This window comes from Dromaius novaehollandiae, chromosome 2, assembly GCF_036370855.1.
Source record: "Dromaius novaehollandiae isolate bDroNov1 chromosome 2, bDroNov1.hap1, whole genome shotgun sequence".
NCBI lineage: Eukaryota > Metazoa > Chordata > Aves > Casuariiformes > Dromaiidae > Dromaius > Dromaius novaehollandiae.
The window spans coordinates 78,354,212-78,373,303 of NC_088099.1; the positions used below are offsets into that span (position 1 = coordinate 78,354,212).

At 39.2% G+C, this 19,092-nt stretch overlaps 1 protein-coding gene across 2 annotated transcripts in view; it reads right to left on the reverse strand.

Annotated features, from left to right (window-relative positions):
- The window catches only part of COL15A1 (collagen type XV alpha 1 chain), a 151,579-nt gene that overhangs the window by 47,674 nt on the left and 84,813 nt on the right, over positions 1 to 19,092 (reverse strand). For both annotated transcript variants that reach the window (XM_026115040.2, XM_064506809.1), the window contains 5 exons: positions 17,284 to 17,409; positions 10,620 to 10,682; positions 8,012 to 8,047; positions 7,663 to 7,797; positions 2,390 to 2,458 (listed from right to left, as the gene is read on the reverse strand). In XM_026115040.2, the coding sequence (XP_025970825.1) occupies positions 2,390 to 2,458; positions 7,663 to 7,797; positions 8,012 to 8,047; positions 10,620 to 10,682; positions 17,284 to 17,409 (429 nt within the window). The remainder of the gene's footprint in view (positions 1 to 2,389; positions 2,459 to 7,662; positions 7,798 to 8,011; positions 8,048 to 10,619; positions 10,683 to 17,283; positions 17,410 to 19,092) is intronic.

Sequence of the window (19,092 nt, forward strand, 5' to 3'; positions counted from 1 at the left end):
CTTTAGTGACCCAAATATTGGGGAGTGACTAAGTGGTAACAGGAAAATAACATTTCAGCATTTTGCTCAGCTGCTAGAAGGCATTTTTCTGTATTTATAGCAGAGTGACTTGGAAACAATGCCTGTTATAAAAGCAAAACTGAGATTAAGGCTGTCATTTAGACAGGTCAGAAAGGGCAACTTTAGACTTGTTTTTGGACTTCTCATTATTTTTTTTTTATTCTGAATATTCCTCCAAGTGAGCAAGTTTCTCCCGACGTCTAGCCAGAACCTGTCAAGCTGCAGTCTGTGACAATTGCCCCTTGCTGTGTCATCTGGCACTACCAGGAATAGTTTGCCTTCATTATCTTTGCAATTGGCCTTCAAAGAGTTGTAGGCAGCTATTAGAGCACCTTTTGCCTCCTTTTTGCCAGACTGAACAGGTCCAGCTCCTTCAGCTTCTCCTCACAGGTCATGCACTCTAGGCCCCGACCATCTCAGTAGCTCTCTCCTGGCCTGTGGCCTTCTCCAGATCCTTCCTGAAATGGGCTGTCAGAAACTGGATGTAGTATTTCAAATGCAGCCTGACTAGCACTGAGTGGGGGGGGATAGTAACATCTCTGTATCTGCTGTCCATGCTCTTCCTGGTGTACTCCAGTACTTGATTTGCCTTATTTGTGCTGACAGTGGACTGTTGGTTCATATTCGGTCTGGCATCTACTACCATAACCCCAAGGTCCTTTTCAGCAGCACCCTCTCCAGACTTGGGCAACAAGATTCATTCTTTCAGCTGATTTCTGCTGGAATGAGCACAGGGGCAGGACTCACGAGCATCAGACTGGAGCAATTTGGACAGCTCTGGGAATACGAATGCTGGATAATTGTTTACTTTGCAAAAGGCAACACATGCTTCAGTTTTGGTGTTACTGGTAGGGACTAAGATAAAACCAAATGATCTGGTAACACACTGAGACAATGCATTCCGCACAGGAGGCATGTGACCCTTGGTGTTTTAAAGTTGCCCACAGTGACAGAAATCTCCTGAGAGAAGGTGATGGAGGAAAAAACATCCCTTCTCCTGGGAAATTGTTTCCATATAACTGGGAAATTTTTTTTAGTCTAAATGGTGTTTCAGATTATGAACATTTGATGGTCAAACCATAACTATTCACTTCAGTTTATCAATATATGCAATTCATCAGTTAAAGTTGGAAAGGGCTTTTTAAAAGACTTTAAATCAATGGTATCACACTAATTCTTGGGTTACTTTCATGTAATGCAAATTCGTAGTTGCTAAATGAGAAAAAGCCAGAAGGATTTGATTATACATTTGAAGGAAATGCTTGGTAGAGTATGCTATTTTTACTGGTGAAGTGTTTATGAAACAGCGTTATCTACCGAGCTGTCAAAGCCACTGAGAAAGAAAATAACAATTTTGTTTTTCCCCATTTACTAGTTCTCATTTCTCTTTTTTTTCTATCAGTAGCGAGGGCTAAATTTTTCAATATAAGCGTAAAGACACCATGTCCAGTGTCCACCCATGGGGAATCAGTCACAACTTGACTTATATTAAGAAACATGAACATAAAATATTAATTGTCAAAGTGTAGCTTTTGTAATGCAAAAGATGATGGTTTGTTATTGTCATAGATGTCCAATTTCTCTTAGAATCTTGCTGAAATCTTGACATCATTAATATCCTATGGCAGTGAGTTCCCTGGTTTAATTATTTATTACACAACTTATTTTTTACCTTTCTCTTTAAGTGTGTTGTCTTTCAATTCTATCAACTTTGATGTTCAATTATGAAAATAATAAAAAACCCAAAACTTATTGTTTCTTCTTTTATTATTCTCTACATAAGAATTCCAGATCTGTTCAATAATTAGACAGAATTCACATTACAACTCCAATCCTTTATGCATATGCTCACTAAAATGTCTCCTATTTTCCGTATTGTATTCTGAAAACTGAACAGCTCAGTTTATGTGTGGGTACACTTGGATTTAATTATCAGCATTAGAATGTTTTAGGTCTTAGTTTCTATTTATTTTCTATAAATTGAAAAACAATTGAAAGAAGCAGCAAGGGCTTCTATCTGGGATAAAAACAGGGAATACAGAACAAGACCATACAAAGAAACTCCATTTCATCCTATAATCTCTGCAAAACTTACCAGAGTAGAAAGTCAATTATCTAAAAATGATCTGCCCACCAGAAATCAGAAAAATATCATTCAGCCTCTTCTGAGGACACTCTTTTTGCAATGTGAGTCTATAGGAACTAAATCACATGCAGTGAAGTCACTCTAGATCTATTGCTGACTGGGGATACGGGTTTCCAAATAGTAGAGAAGGACATTTTTGTTTATGAAAAGAAAAAACTCTTCTCCCCCCAAACACCCTCTTACCTTTGGCCCTCTTGTTTCGGGAGTTCTGGATTCACTTAACAAGCCAATACTCCCTGATCCTTCCATGTCCTGGTGAAAGGGAAAAAAGTTACACCAAATTAAGTATTTCTCTTTTTTTTTTTCACTCTCTCTGTTTTCTAGAGTACTGTAAAAGCTGGATAAACAGTGAATGCAAATATTTTTAAATTTTTCTCATTAACTTCTTTTTGATCAATGTGTGCTGTTTTAGAGATAAGCTACACTCAAATGACATGAGTATGTTGATCTTTCATACAGTGTAAAAACCTCTGGTCTTTAGAGACTTGCCACTCTGACAGCATTTTTCTGGTACTTCAGGCTGGAGAGCATCAGACAGAAGTGAGACAGTATCACAGTTTTAAGTATGCAGTATGTTTAGGCATACTGTAGTGGTATTTTTCTGTTAGTGCTTCTTTACCACCTTGTTACTGAAATATCGTAATGACTATTAATGGTTACATAACTGATCTAAGGCAGGGAAGGCCTGCAGGCAATTTAAGACCAGCAATCATCATTCAAAAATAAAGGTCCTTCCTAACTCTCATGGCTGAATGCTGAACTCCTGCCTGGAGTGCAGTGGGCTGAAATGAACACGAACTGAAAGAACTGTTCTGTCACAAAATCATGGAATTCGTTAGGTTAGACAGGAACCTCATCAGGCTATCTAGTCCCACCTCCTGCTCAAAGCAGGGTCAACACTGACTTCAAATCTGGTTGCTCAGGGCATTGTCCATTTGGGTCTTGGAAACCTCCAAGAATGCAGTTCTGCAATCTCTCTAAGCACCTGTTCTCAAGCTTGACTGTCTCTCATCACTCTGTGCACCACGGTAAAGATCTTGGCTGTGTCTTCTTGATAACCTCCTTTTAGGTATTGGAAGGCTGCTCCAGAATAAGCAAGCTGAGTTTCCTCAGCCTTTCATCACAGGTTATGTGCTTCAGTTCTCTGACCATCATGGTGACCATCTCCTGACTTAAAAAAGATCTCTCTGAAATAGATGTCTTTTTGAGGGAAATATTCATATTTTCTATAGAGATTTTCTAGAGGTTTTGAAGGATGCAATAGAGAAAGTGGCAACCTGCTTCCAGCTCTGATTGTTCTGACTTCTTCCAAAGTCAGTGCAGAGCCATGAGGTGGAAGTTCCAAAGTAGCCAAAATAATAAAGCTGCAGACTGTCATAATTCACTGTTTTAGCCTCATCCTGCACCCCAGCCACATGTTCCTATTCCTTGTGTTATGCCTATTCCAGAGCTTGACAGACTGTGCTTTAGGCCATTTTGATGAACTATGCCAGCAGGAAACGATTCACTTGTTTTCAGCTGCAGTTTTAAATGACCTAATGGTTTGCTTCTTCTGAAAAGGGGAAATCTCGCTCTTTCTTCACTCCTCTTTCCTGCTCACAGCCATACAGTCTCCATTTTCACCAGCTCTGCCACATGTTGAATCCTCTGATTTTCCCGTGAATGACTTTAACTCACTAAAATGGCAGAAAATGAGCAATTTTTTTGGAGTGGGGAGAGTTTTCCACCAGTTTAGCAGGTTAAATTTACTAGTTTAGCACTAGCAAAAGAAAAGGCATTAATGCTTCCACTTTTTGTTCAGACTATGAGCTCTTTAGAAGGGGGAGAGCTTACCAGACGTATTTGTATAGTGCCTAGCACAGCCAGAACTAAGAGCTCGTGAGCCTCTGCTTGCCAAAAAAACCATCAAAATTGATAACAGTACAACACCAAGAAACGTTCCTCAGTTTTAATTCCTTGTGGACCATTCACTGCCATGGCATCTGGAACCTTAGGGGCAGCAGCGTGCCAAAAAAGGGCACATCTAATTAAATTTCTTCAGTATACACAAAGACTTCCCTAACCTCTATTTTGAGGCACAATATTTCTCATGAGCGAATATGTATTTCTGAAAGAAGAAAAGAAGAAAAGGCAGAATATCAGCCTCTCTGGGGAATAGCGGTAAATTTGGGTATGAGGCTTGGTTTCCCCCCTCCTTTAGTTGGTACAGTCTGGTGAAAAGAAATGTCCATGAGAGACTGGGATATGATCAGTTTAATGGAGACTTCTCTAAATCCCCATAGGAGATGCACATGAAATATGCAGTATCCATCATCCGAGTTTTTCGGGAGGAAAAAAGGGAATAAACAAAACCATCCTAAATTTTCAGGTCTGCACTGGGAAATTAGCAACAAATAAAAGCCTGCCTTGCTTTAAACTCCAAAGTTTCGTCCAAGCAGACTTTCTTATTGCTCTGCCTACAATGTATATGATACTGTATTAGCATCTTCAGCAGTAATCCCAGCAAAACTGAAGAAAAAAGTGTTAAATTCCACCAGATTAGCAAGTTAAATTTAGCCAGGCTTGTGGAAGGGTTGATGGAACACTGGCTGCTAGTGCATGGAAACAGCAGGCACATGCAATGAATGGCTGCAGATGGGAGGAGGAACAGGGGGAAGGAAGTCGAATCCGCACCTCTGAGTGACAGTGAGCTGTTGTTTCAGCTTACCATGGTTAGAGGACCCATAATCTTTGCATACTTGGCTTTCTGCTTTGTTAGTGTCTTGAAATGGCTCAGATCACCAAGAGGCTGATGTACACCAGTGACAGTGTAAGGAAAAGGGTAGGAAGACCAATTAGATCAGCTTACACTGCTATGAAATGACAGCCTAATGCTGAAGTTATGGAAGATGTCAACTGATCCAATGAAAAGGAGAGGTCTTGTTCTTTTTCCTCCTCCACCAACCCCATGAGAACAAGTGAAAGGGAAGCAGCAGTGCAGAGCTGGGATCAGGACCTCCCTTTTGGGAGCTGAGGCAGGGAACAACTAGCCATTAGATTGGATCAAGCCCTTCCATGTAATTTCATCTGAGAATGATTGCTACTCAGCCTTGCATTTAGTTCCTCCATCAATTTTCAGCAGGTCAAATATCAACAGAAGATCTGTTGAGATGGTGTGCTTGGCCTGTTCAGCTAAACAGTAACTTCTTAGGGTAAACTGCAAGCTGTGTTTCTAGGTCCTTCCTTCCCTTGCCTCCATTGTGCTTTAACTGGTCTGTCTCTGCCAACATATTTTCCTTAAAGAGAGTGTTTGATGCCTGCTTTATAAAACATACTGTCATTTTTGACATCTGCATGTTTTTAACAGGTTTACCAGGTACCTTCTGCAACTCAAACTGTTCTTTTGGCAAGCACAAGTGCCAGAAATGCAGTCTCTTTCTTTTCCCAAAGCCATTTGGTTTTTGCACATAGCTGATCACAGATGCTAACAAGTGCTAACAGGAATTTTTTTCAGAGACAGCTTTACAGCAATAAACAGATTGCCAACCAAAAGGTAGTGTAGCCCTAACGAACTGGCAGACCACAGTGCTGCCTTAACAGATGGCAGGGGTGGGCATCCAAAAGTTCAGCTAGAACTAGCAAGTCTATTAATAGTATAATTCCTCTCAGGGAAATGACAACCATGCTAATGCAGCTTGGACAGGATGAAGCTTAAATGAAGCTAGTTGTTGCTGGAGTTAGAGCTTGGATCCTTCTGTGTCTGTCAAAGAGAGGACTCCCAATTTTTTCGTTCCCTACTCTTCTGATAACTTTGTTCTCTGAAGTTTAGGCATCAGAAATGGCAGAGGTTTGCCCTAACCACCTAATTGCAGGGGATTTCTTTGTCAATGTAATGAGGCAAAGGTGGCTTCTCCTCAAATAGAGTGAATGGGGCAGAGCAACACCTAATGCATACCTGGGTCCTCAAGGGTCACAGCAGATGGATATAAGACAAAGAAGCAATCACGGCTCTAACTCATATCAGGCCTAGGATGAAGATGAGGCTTCCCAGCAGTCCTGACTCCATTCTGAGCCAAGCAGGTACTGATTCAGGGGAGACTCTGCACTAGCTTTTACAGCGGGTGTAAGTTAATGCAATGGACTGTTTGTACACTTACACTTGATGCCATTCCTTCCTAACGATTGCAGTGGTGGTAACTAAGAGCTACCTGAGAGGTTTTTTGTCTATTGAAATCCACTGATGTCAGTGAGATTATTAATTAGTAGTGTACAGTACTATTTAGTCAGATATCAGATATTGGAATTTACCTCCAAACAAGCATCAGTGGTCAGCCCTGTACCTGGAGTACTTGAAGTGTTTCTGTAGTAAACCAAAGAGAAATATAAAGGGGGTAGTGTTGATACTGGGAGAAACATGTGTACTTATGTGCAAGTAAAGGGGCATTTTTTCAAACACCACCAATTTACCACTTCAGTTCTATACATGGACAGTAGTTTTGGTCAGACATTGCCTACTCTGATGAAACTGCCCTTAGTTTCTGTGCAAACATGAATTATATCCTATGAAATAAAAAAAAAGAAAAAATCTCTGAAAAGATTCTCTTGAGCCAAACAGCTAAAATAGAAAACAAAAATGCATGGAAAAAGAAAAAAGGGGAAGAGCCATATGTGAATGTCATGCAGGCAATCACTTGACAAAAATGTCAAATGCAGAAGCTCTTGTTGAACCTGAGTGTGCTCCCTTTGGCTTTCAGTACTGCACAGTTGCTTTCTGCTCCAGAAAGATTATCTAAATGAGCAGTTCTCAAATGACATGTAAAACTCAGCTTGAGGTGACCAGATCTCATATTTGAAGGTGATGAAGGTATTACTTTTAGAAGTAAAATGAAGCATCTGGAATTTCTTTCTTTTTTTTTTTAGACCGTGAGGTCATAAATGTCTAAAACTTGACTGTGTAGTTCCACCTTACATAAGTGACATGCCTAACCTAAACTTATGGCCTCAAAAATGACAGCATGGGAAAGTAGTAGCTTAAGCAGAACCTGCAGTTCAATTTTAATGAATACTGGCAGGTGTCCGTGTATATTTAGATCTCTGCTCTAAATTATTTACATGAAAAAATGAAATGGTTTCAAAGGAGCTTTTCCTTGTAGTGCAGTAGTAGCTTTGAACATTTGATTTTAGCAAATGATATTAGCATCAATAATAGCACCTTAAAACTGGCATTACTGAATAGTTTCATGAAAATTGCTTGAAGAAATCCATCACTTGCATGGTCTAAGCATGGCCTACTAAATGGCCGAATGCCCATGGAAAAAGGAATTGTAGGCTATTGACAGACAAATTTCAGTCGGGGGAAAATTAATCTATCTGTGATCAGTATCTGTGATAGTTATGAGATACACAGATGATTACATCTCCCATTCTCTGAAGGAAATGGATCCCTAGTTACAACAAACCCCATAATAGAAAAATACCTCAAATCCCAAACCGTAGCTTGGACCTGGGGGTCCAGGAGGTCCAGGTGGTCCAGGTGGTCCAGGTTTCCCTGGAGGCCCATCAGCACCTGCTTCTCCTTTGGGGCCTATTGATCCAGTGATTCCAATATCGCCCTAAAGTGAAAGGTCAGTCTATTGTTAAACTGGGAATGCACAAGTAGATGCAAATATGTGCTTTGGTGAACTGAGAAGTCAGGTTTGCTGACTTCATTACATTGCACAATAATAATCTTCTAGACTTCTCAGCTATTTCCAATGGTAAATTATAAGCAACATGCTATATTGGAGTGATAATGCTATCCCATAAAAACACTGTTTTTTTCTTTACCTTTGGACCAACAGAACCAGGAAGACCTTGATCACCCTGTAAAAGAAAACAAATCCTAATTACTTACAGTAAGAACATTAGTTAGGCAACAAAAACAAAGTCATATTTTTTCTTAATTAAAATATCCATAGAACACTAGACGATTTAGTTTAAAAAAAAGCAATTTGTAATTCAGGAGTTATAACAGCAAATGAGTAACTCTGGTCTGGTATGCAGACAGGAAGTAATCTCATATTTCAATTATTGCTGCAAATTTTAAATGTGTGGAGCACACAGAATTAAGCATTGTGGGTCACATCTTCATGCTTCTGAACATGCTTCTTTTATATGAAAAACTCCTCATGGGCTATGATAGAAACTGAGCAAAATGAATAAGCACCAAACAGTGGTGAAATAATAATGATTTCTTCCAAAAGCAATGTCAAAAAACCCCCACAAAAAATTGCACTCCAAGGCACAAATTGATTTTACATCCCACTCTTCAGAGCATTCTGAAGGTTCTTCCTATAGTCCTCTCTGTGCTGGCTGGGAATAATGATTAAAATTAGATATTGCAATATACATTAAACCAAGGTTTTCAGGAAAATGAATAGTAGAAATGGAAAAATCCTATAATTGCAAGGTGCTGGGGACTGTATTGAGCAAGTGCAAATACATAGTGCTTCACTTTTAATTAATTTTATCAAATCTATGCAATGCAGAAAAAAACAGGCTCAGTGAGAAAAGACAACTGAGCTTTAGTCCTTCTTTGGCAGATTATGCCCTTTATGAAAATAAAGATTTTATTCCAATCGCTTCCTTTTCCACACCAAATTCTCTTCCTATAATCTGAGATTAAGGTTCAGATTATTTCAATTAGACCTTTATTCTTCTTAGACTCTTCGTATAAAACTCTAACCACTGATAATGATGGGCACAAGTTTCAGTTGCCTGCTTTTTAACACTGTTCAACTCTACATACTGGCATTTTCTGGATAGCTGCCAATTTGTATGTGTTCTGTAGCTCTGCCAACCTCAGCCTTTCAAAACCACGACTCAGATCCTTCAGTCCGCAGAGGCTGTATTAAAAAAATCTTGAAATTTAAAAATAAATAAATACATCAACATTCCTGCTGTCTAGGACGTGATTGTTTATTTGCCTTATAAAATGTGAGTTTTCAATGCGCAGTTGGGAGTGTGCTTTCAAGTTTTTGCACGTTAAGCTTGGTTTAGAAGCTTATTGGAGAATGAATTTTTCCTGCACTCACTTAACTCTGGGAGGCTTAAAATCAAAGAAACAGAGTTGGTAAGGACCTTTGGAAGCCATCTAATCCAATCTACCCCTTGAAGTGGAACAACCACCAGCACCAAATCAGGTCAGCCATTGCATGTCTAGCCAAGTCTTGAAAACCTCCAAGGATGAATAGTCCAGAAACTCTGTGGGCAACCTGCCTCAGTACTGGACTAGCCTCCTAGTGGGCAAGTTTCTCTTGATATCTAGCCGGAACCTGTCAAGCTGCAGTTTGTGACAATTGCCCCTTGCTGTATCATCTGGCACTACCAGGAATAGTTTGCCTTCATTATCTTTGCAATTGGCCTTCAAAGAGTTGTAGGCAGCTGTTAGAGCACCTTTTGCCTCCTTTTTGCCAGACTGAACAGGTCCAGCTCCTTCAGCTTCTCCTCACAGGTCATGCACTCTAGACCCCGACCATCTCAGTAGCTCTCTGCTGGCCTGTGTCCTTCTTCTCCATATTTTTCTTGAAGTGCGGTGCCAAAAAATAGATGCAATAATTTGGGAATATACAAAAAGAATGTCAAATTCCAATGCGTAGTTTTTGGTTACATGGCAGCATAAGAAAATCTCTGTCTGCTGGATGTTGTCATCTCCTGATACCCTTTGCATTTTTCGCATTCCTCGCCTTGTGGTGGCTAGTGCTCACCTGATCTGCCATGAAGTCTTGCAGTGCAGAAAGTCAACAGAAAGCTAACCCATTAACTACTTTGCAGCCAAGTTAGCATGCTGGAACTTCTCACCAAGGGGTGAAATGAAGGCTGGAGCTGCCAGAAGTGCAGGAGGTGGTATAACTTGGCTGGGGGCAGCAGCACTGCAGCAGTCAGCAGTTAAGTGCACAAAACTTGCTGTGTCAGTGATTAGTAGGCCTGGTCTTATATAAGTCAGGATGAAGCACAGGGAACAGACCACAGCATCAAAACTTAAGTTATTCCAGTAACCCTTATACATACGTACCATAGAGAGAGTTTTCAGTAGAGAACAACCCATAAGTTTGTGCCAGTCTGAACAAAGAGTGAAGTTCTCTTTTGCTACAGGCTCACCTCTATGAATCCAATTATGACTGGCTTTTTACTGGTAAATCATACTGAAATAGCTCATACTGCATTTTGAACATTTCATGCTGCAGAAAACAAGATTACACCCATCAGAGAATTCTGAGTCGCTCAATATGCCTTTTGGAGTATGTTCTAATAAGCAATTAGCAACTGGATACAATTAAAAGAAATTACTAAGCTAGCCAACATTGTATTGCAAGAACAACTATTTAGGCTTTTTCCAGCCTAAAATAGACAAAGATTTTCCACTGGATTGGAGCAACATCAATGTTTAACTTACCTTTTCTCCCTTCGGCCCTGGTGGGCCAACCATTCCATCAAGACCAGGAGGACCTTGAGGACCCTGTGAAGGATAGCAAGTGTAAAGCAGGTGCCATTCAGTAGTTCTCCTCCCAGCACATGCAACTAAGTATTTTGGATCAGCTAATGATATAACAATATGAAAGACTGTATTCTAATGCATAGCAGCCAACACCATTAAATTTTAACACCAGTATTTCTTTTTTTCTGAGAGTTTAGCTTTGTACAAAAACATTATTTAAATATTTTTAAATATAAAATAATATAAAATTATCATCTAATACTAAAGTAAAAATTATTATAAAACAGTATCAGCAGGTTTTGACAACACTGTACTACACGTGTGGCTGGAATCCACATGCACCTCAGCCATCCATCCCTTCTCAACCCCAATGCCAGATGAGAGATAGCTGAGAACAAGCTGGTACTGACAAAGTCAGAAAGTGGCCCCAGTTTTACATCTAATGCTTCTCTCTAATTTTTCCTTTAAAAATGTGTTTTCAGCTCTGCATCTAATTTCCTTTGCTGTTTCAATGACTGAATATATGGTTGAGGGAATAGCCAGACAGGGAAAGAACTGCCTTTGTAGGGTCAACAAGTCAATGAACACAGTTAACGGAGTCCAATCCACACTAAGCAGATATTCAAGAAAGGAAACAGTTTCATACATCTTTGCATGCTTTACATTTTAAAAATTGGCCCTTGCAAGCCTTTAATTAAATTTACAGATGTGTAGTCTGGCCTCCAAGAATCATTTATCAAATTATTTATTGATCTGTTTTGGAGAAGTAAATAAATGGATTGTAGAAGGAGAGAGGAAAGCAATCTTTTTCTCTGGTATTTTCAGAATGGTCACAAAGGCCTCATTTTTCACTGCTCTCCTCACCTTTTTTATTATTTTTGCTCTTTGGATGCACTATACATGATAGAAAAGCTGATAGATTATTTTTATTATTAAAATATAAGAAATATTTTCTGTGTGTCTGAAACCCATTTTCATACTGTATTTTGTCATAATTGCATAGACAGAGGCCAGGTAGAAGAGAGGTTGGATTAGTAACAAAAATTGTTCTAAATTTTTATGACTCTTTCACCTATACTGCTTAACAATTTCATATCTCATTGCTGTACAACCACTTATTTCCTTTACAGCTTTTGAACAGTCTCTCTTACGTAGCTATGAAGCAACACTTGGAGATTTGTGATTCACTTCGGGGTGCATCCATGTGTTTGTGTGCTACTTGAGCCGATTTAACTTCATGTAGCATTTCAAAAATACAAAAGTAATCAGATCATTATCAGATGCAATGTGGAACAGTTAGTGAAAGCAGTATTTCACATTACAAAAAGCAGTTTTTATTCAAGCATTTCCAAGACATGTTTCTCATAAAAAGAACTGTTACATCATGAAGTCACTGGTTCAGCAAGGTCTTTAAGCCTGGGCATAACTTCAAGTAAATAGCTAGTCTTCAGACATCAGGATTCATAACTCAAAAACTTTAATTACACAGCTATTTCATTGTCTTATTGAATCAGGACTCCCAGTCTAAAATTGCTGCTGTGAATAAATCCCACTGCATTCACCTAGAGTGTGCAAGGATGTATAAATCTTTGGAGAGCAGGTTCACAGTCTCTTAGGTCATCCAACATGTGCATGGGTCTGTACTGTTAATAGCTGGACTTTCCCTTCAACAGCCTGCAAATTTGTCATGATCTGATTCTTCTTAAAACTTATTTTAGTAACTTGGTTAACATTTAAGTTCCATTTTTTAATTGGTATGTCTCTCAGGAATTATCGTGAAAGTGAGCAATGATTTCTAGTGCATCAGAAACACAAATGGTTACAAGTAGTCAGTATTATAGCCTGTGAAATCCTAGATTACATAACAGGGAAGATGTTTATCCTTAAAATGGAAGATGAGTGTAACATGAACACATATTCCTCCGTTTTCTTTGAATTCTTTTCACATTATTACTTTCTGAGAACTCTTTTAACAAATGTCGCAGATGATTCTAGTTACTTTACCTTCCACAGATACAGAAACAGGCACGCTCATGATGTTGAATGTACATTTTTAACATAAAAGACCTTTTAATCAAACACTGTAGTTTGACAAATACAGCAAGTGAAGTATTAGGGCAACAGTCAGTTTTGCCAGATGTGTCAATAGATTTCCATAAAAAGGCAGTCATAATAATCAATACAATCTGATCTGTCTTGGATGCAGGGTAACAAAACAAAACAAAAAGGCACGGCTGGAAGCATCACAGTTAGATGAAACACTGAAACCAATATTTCACTTTTTTTTGTCTTAGGAAGCCATCCTGATTTGTCTCTGTAGGTGCATGAACAAAGAATGTAGGAAGTCCAGTATGGTCTGCTGTACGGGTAGACATGAAAAAAGGGAAGGGAAACTAAAGCCAGAACCATGCGTTTGTTGTAGGACACATGCTTCTGAATCTATTTAGTCAGCTCATAACAACCTATTCCAATACATCCCACTCTTTTTATGGTTGCTGTGGGGAAATTTTCCACCTTCCAAACTTCATGAATCATTCCTGGTTAGGTTAAAACCTACATATATTTTAAGTTGTTGTCTCTTAATTTCTTTTCTTACAGATGTACTCCAAGTTTATACAGGCTTCTAATTTGTGTTGATGGCATGAAAAGGAGCTGATATGAAATTTTATCACTATATCTCATGTACAGGACCTGAGCTGACTGGCTAAATGTGCTTACTGCTTTTCTTTTTTGCACATCTCTACTTTTTTTCTTTTCTATTATTGATTCTAGACATGTATTTGTAATTTCTCAGAATCTTTATCTAAATAACAAATAATATTCTCTTCTATGGGAAAATATAGGCCTATTTTAGTCATGTGGTCCTATGTGGACTGTTTCTGACAGTAAGTGTTAAGGTGTTAAGCACCTTCATTTTACTGAAAACTGATTATTAATTTTAAATATATGAACACCAGGAAATAGCACTGAGCTGTATTAGAGAAATGAACAGAAACCTCTACTTATTTTCCAAGCATACTATGATTCTGAGAAATGTGGCCAAAATAGGCACTGTCAGGAAAGGTCACTCCAGAATTTTTTACAGTGCTTGATATTCTTCCAGCTGAAGGTGATTTGGCTGTTCTTAAGTTTAAGCTGGTCATTCAGTGTCAGACAAATGCAACTAGAAATAGCTTACCTTTAAATCAATTCAAGTACAATGTAAACTTAATTAATTTTTTGGAAGCTAAAATAAGAGAAGACAGTGCAGGCACTGCATTCATGTATAAAAGTGTCTTTTCCCTAGTTATATTCTATAAGGTCTTTTGTTCATGCTTGAAATGAGACAATTGGCACAATTAAGTATCTATCTGAGTCACTGCAGTACTGTGGTTTTTAGCACTTCCTGTTCTTTTAGTGTGAAGTATTCACAGCATTTAGTGGGAAATATTTAGGGCAATTAGTAGCACATCTTAAGAAAGCATTTGAACAAATTCCTTACTACTCCGCAAGAATGCTGTAATCTTGAAACACTCTTGGAAATCTAGTGACATCTGGTGTGCTCCCCAGTGTCAGGTGAGAATCTCAGGTTTCAACTGAAATAGTAAGATGGTAACTCTTTTGGTTACTGTAACAAACAAACAAGCCCACAAACATGAAAATGTGATTGAAGAAGATAATAAATTTCACAGGTTAAACAGCAAATAAAAAGGACCTAGCCTGATCTCAATCTCATAGGTTCTCAGCCAAGCTTATGATTTTGAGGGAAAAATAACTTGACAATAAACAAACAAACAAATAAATAAAGCAAGCCAGTTGACTGAAGTCAAGTCCTGTAATAAACACAGCAACCCATCCAGTGCTGGCTGTGCTCAGACCATAGATGAGCTCATCTCCCTTCTCTGGGCCTGGGTGAGATAGGGCCTGGCATATAGTAAAGGAGCTCCAAAAACTTGACTGCTGCAGGGAAATATTTCACCTTTGCAATCACTGCAGAAAACATCTGCGAAGGGCTGATAGACTATGTGTACTGCAGGATGAGCAAGGCCTGTGGAAGGCACGCTAGGAGCATGGCCACTGCAAGCAACACTGGAGAGCTGCTGTCATTTAGTCAGTCATTCTGGAGCTCTTTTCAATTATACCATAGGCTTTTCAGACCTTCATTCCTTAACTAAGGAATTAAGAACAGGAAAGAATAGACAAATGGTTTCCTGCTGTCATAGCCCTCAGGTTGTTGATGGCGATTTTCTTAATAGCAGGGCAGGTGTGCTCTTGGACAACTCTTGTCCTGCACCCCATGACCTCTAGCCCAGAGATTTCTTCCCTTCCAGGCGTCTGGCTTTTCTTCCAAGGAAACCAGGGTACAGGAGGATGGAGGTGGAAAGGGGATGGCAAATAGTTGAGTCCTATTCTATTACGCTGTCAGGTGACAAGGTCACCTATCCAAACCACAGAACCGTTCCCAGGCCCTACAGCTTAGACATGGTAAATGAGATCGAAACCACTGGTGCTTCAGGCATACTTAAGGATCTTACCCACAGGAGGTGTCAGGAGCATACTAATACAGCTTGTACGGGTATTGCTAGCACTATTGTCATGGCAGCATGAGGTTCAGTGCAGGCCAGCCTTGCTGTTGGTTTTGCATCTGGCAGGCATTGAGCTCCACACTGCTACCCAAGCATTAGGGACTACTTCCAAGCTTACCTGCTGACTGCAAGACCTGGTGTATGCTACAGTAACTGCAGGACAGATATGTCCTGGGAGGATCTTGTTGGTAGATCAGAGGCTAACTTTGCAAAGAGCACTCAGAACAAACAATCAGAAACATGACCTTGCTGCAGTTTGCTACATAAAAGAATTTAAAAATCCACTGATAATTTTTAGAAAGCAAAGAGTTATCAAAAGAAGGGACCATGTTTACACTACACTAATCTAAAACGTTTGTTATTTGTCTTCACGTTTAAGTCAAAGGCACACTTCTAAGGATCTGAATCATAACTGTTAACTGTTAACCCTGTTGTCAAAGTTCCTGTACATATGCAAAGGAGGCCTTCTTTCCTGAAACATGTCCGTTAAGAGCTTGGAGGAAAAATACTGCTTTTTGAGTCTACTTTTATAGGACCAACTTGTTTGGTCTTAGTGAAACATCTCATTATGATGCCAGAACCACTAATTGCCTCCTCAGTCACCTGTAAAATCGAAAACCAAGAGGGTATTTCAGTGAATAACTAAATACTCAAAACACAGCCAAAGCATTCGAGCATAAATTTTTAGCAAGTAAATTTTACACAACTGTGTGTAGTTCAGCAACATAATAATCCATGTACTGCTACATCTTCTATATCTATCAGAGATTTAATTTAAACAGATTAGTAGGGAAACAGTTTATTCTTAGAACAAACCTCTTGAGACTTCAAAGACCAAAACTGCATTTCCAGCCCCTATTCAGTGGACACTTCATCTTGGAAGGGCCTGAAGCCTGGTTCGACAACAATTACTGATGTTCATACTCCCTTGTAGCCTGAGACTGTGAGATGCAGCTTCTTACAGAAAAGGACTAGCTGTCAGGATAGGGCTTTGAGGTACTGGATAAAGGGACCTCCCTATAGCTCTAAGTGAGATATCATATAAACAACTCAAACTACTCTCAGTGTTTTCTTATTGCCTAATTCAGGGCTAATTACATCCTGATCTCTTGTAAGTGAACCTTGGATCTCATTTTAAAGATTTTCAGGTGTCTAATTTCTCTCTGCCCAAGGATGTCGGGTTCCACCTTGAAGGCCAGACACTTGGAAATTTGAAGTTACAATATTCATCTTTTTCATGTTTGATATTATCCTCTTACTTGGTTATCCCCCCAAATTTGGCACAACTGAGATGCAGTGAGATCTCCTCTTTAACAGGCATCACCAATACACTTCTCTAATACATATCAATTACACTTTCTCAGACACAGCAAGAGTGACCTGCTTTGATGCTAATATGAATATATAGATCAAATGTAGTTCTCAGAACACCTGCTGTTGGCAAATGGTTCATAGGGGATGAAAGAATGATATTTGCTATAAGATCCAGAGAGGGCTCATAGAGCTGATCAATGCAAAAAACTGTTTTTCTTCATTGAGAAGCACATGACTGAGAATTTATCAATAAATACAAAAAATTCAAACTTTTAGCAACACTTTTTACAGTAGGAATATATATGTCCACAGGATTAAGTGTTTCTGCCTAACTGAAGACAAGGTAGGAAGACAATGCTGAAAGAAGAAAATTCAATTTATGCTATAAATTGCCTTCAGATTATGTAAGTGATGTAGCCAATTTCATTTTCCTGAAAATATCACATGAAAAAAAAATCCTTAGTTTTATTCAGTGTTGGTAAAAATCATCCTTAGTTTTCATTCATTCTGGATCAGATTCACTGGTATCTCTCTGCCTAATCTTCACCTGTTGTGGAGTAATGTGCTATTGATAGGGATAACTAGACAATTTTATTTTCCAGAAAAATCTGAAAAAAACCAGCATAAAATCCAAGCTTTACAGTTAACAATATTCTGCAATATTGTTAAGAATTGTACAGACTGTAAGCCTTAGCATTTTTCAATGGAACAATATTAATGTTTGTGCACAAGTGGATACTCACTTCAGGGCCTGGTTCTCCAGAAGCTCCATCTTCCCCTGGTGACCCAGGAGGTCCTACATTTGAATCGGGTGCTGGTTTTCCTGGAAGACCAGGCAATCCTGGAGGGCCTGGTGGCCCAGGAAGACCCTAGATAAATCAGGAGTTTTGTTAGAAAGCTGTTACTGTTATAACGTCCTTCAGTTCTCTCCTGGTCAAGTTCATTTGCTTAGCATACATGGAATGGGTAAAGCTCACAGCAAATTTTCAAATGCATAAAACTCTCAGCTTGGGTCATTATCTCCCTTCCACTTCATTAAGAACCAGTTCTGGTTTCACAGATACACTCCTTATGTAGGGTCATGCTGACCTCCATCCTTGCTCTCCGAATTGTGCCTCCTCATAACACGCAATGGAAGGAAGTTAAAAATAGAAAATTGTCTGCTTTCTGTAATCCAGTAAAGACCGTAGAGATATTCCAGTCACCACCTAGTGTTAATAAATTTAACTAAAATGAAATCAAGGGATCACAGATTTCCCCACTGATTTCCAAGGGCTTCTCCATGCAATTGCTGTAGCACTGAGAAGCTATATTCATGGTCAGGACCTGACTGTCCTTGGTGCTATAAAAACAGCCTCTGCTCCACATATATGTCTACACAGCCATGAGCAGATCTATTCAAACTGAACAGAATGAATTAAATGTATTATTTTGCGAGAAATCGTATGTTTGCAAAACTCCTCTCTCAAGTGCAAGTCCATCCTTATCACTGATCCTTTGTATTGGCAAGCAAACATCATGGACATGTTGAAATTTAGGGGCATGGGCCTGCAAGACAAGGAACTCTCTAATTCTGCCCTAGACTCATCTACAGGATTCTGCTAGGAAGCTGATCACCTTGGATTTTCAGTACATCAACTGAGCCTTTTCTAGGGAGCCGCTCCCAGCAACTACACTAGCTATCTCTGTCCTTTAACTATATAGGGCATTTAAAGAGACTAGTCTCCTAATTTTGGCATGTTAACTAGCTTTCAATACATGATGAGTCCCTTCTGAATAGCCATGGGAATGAGGTAGTCAGCACTTTGGCAGAAAGAAGAGACAGGAAAGAAGTCTTGAAAGAAGTCTTGAGGCAGAAATCAATTTGGGAGAATGAAGAATATCACTGAAATGTGTTGCAGAATGGAGACCCCTGAATATAGCATTCTGGACTTTAGGAAAGAGGCATTCAGGGATTTCATTTCTCAGGAAGTTTCATTATTGATGAAACAGGCTCTAATCAAAGCACAGAAAGGCTCTGTCCTAAAGATTGTATGAAAGATTGTCCCTCAGTCTGTCTAGAGGGATCAGTAAAAGCCTTCACATTTAAGTTTCTTCATCTTCTGCCAGTTGGCTTCTCATTTTTCTAACAGTTCTCCTTAACTGTAATATTTCCACTCATTCATTATATTTCTGACTGATTCTCTAGACAGAAAACCATGTTATTTGCAGCTCATTTGACAATGATCAGAAATAGATATTTCATAGTTTACTATTTGGATTTTCAGTAGGAACTAAGCAAAGCTTGGTCTGGCTGGTTGTCTACAGATAAGAAGAGGCAGAAGTGGCTCAAGAACAAGGCAAAACATACAGACTAATTCCAAAGTATATCTGGCAGCAAGTTCTAGTTAATTGATGCCATTTTGCCCAGGAAAGGCATCCCACATTGTTCTGCACAGGATACTTATAAGGAAATACAGCCTCTCCTCTGAAAAACTAGTGCAGCAAAAACTAAGTAGAACCCTCCTGCCTCCAAATGTTTCGTTTGCCCCTCAGCTGCTCTGAAGCAGAAA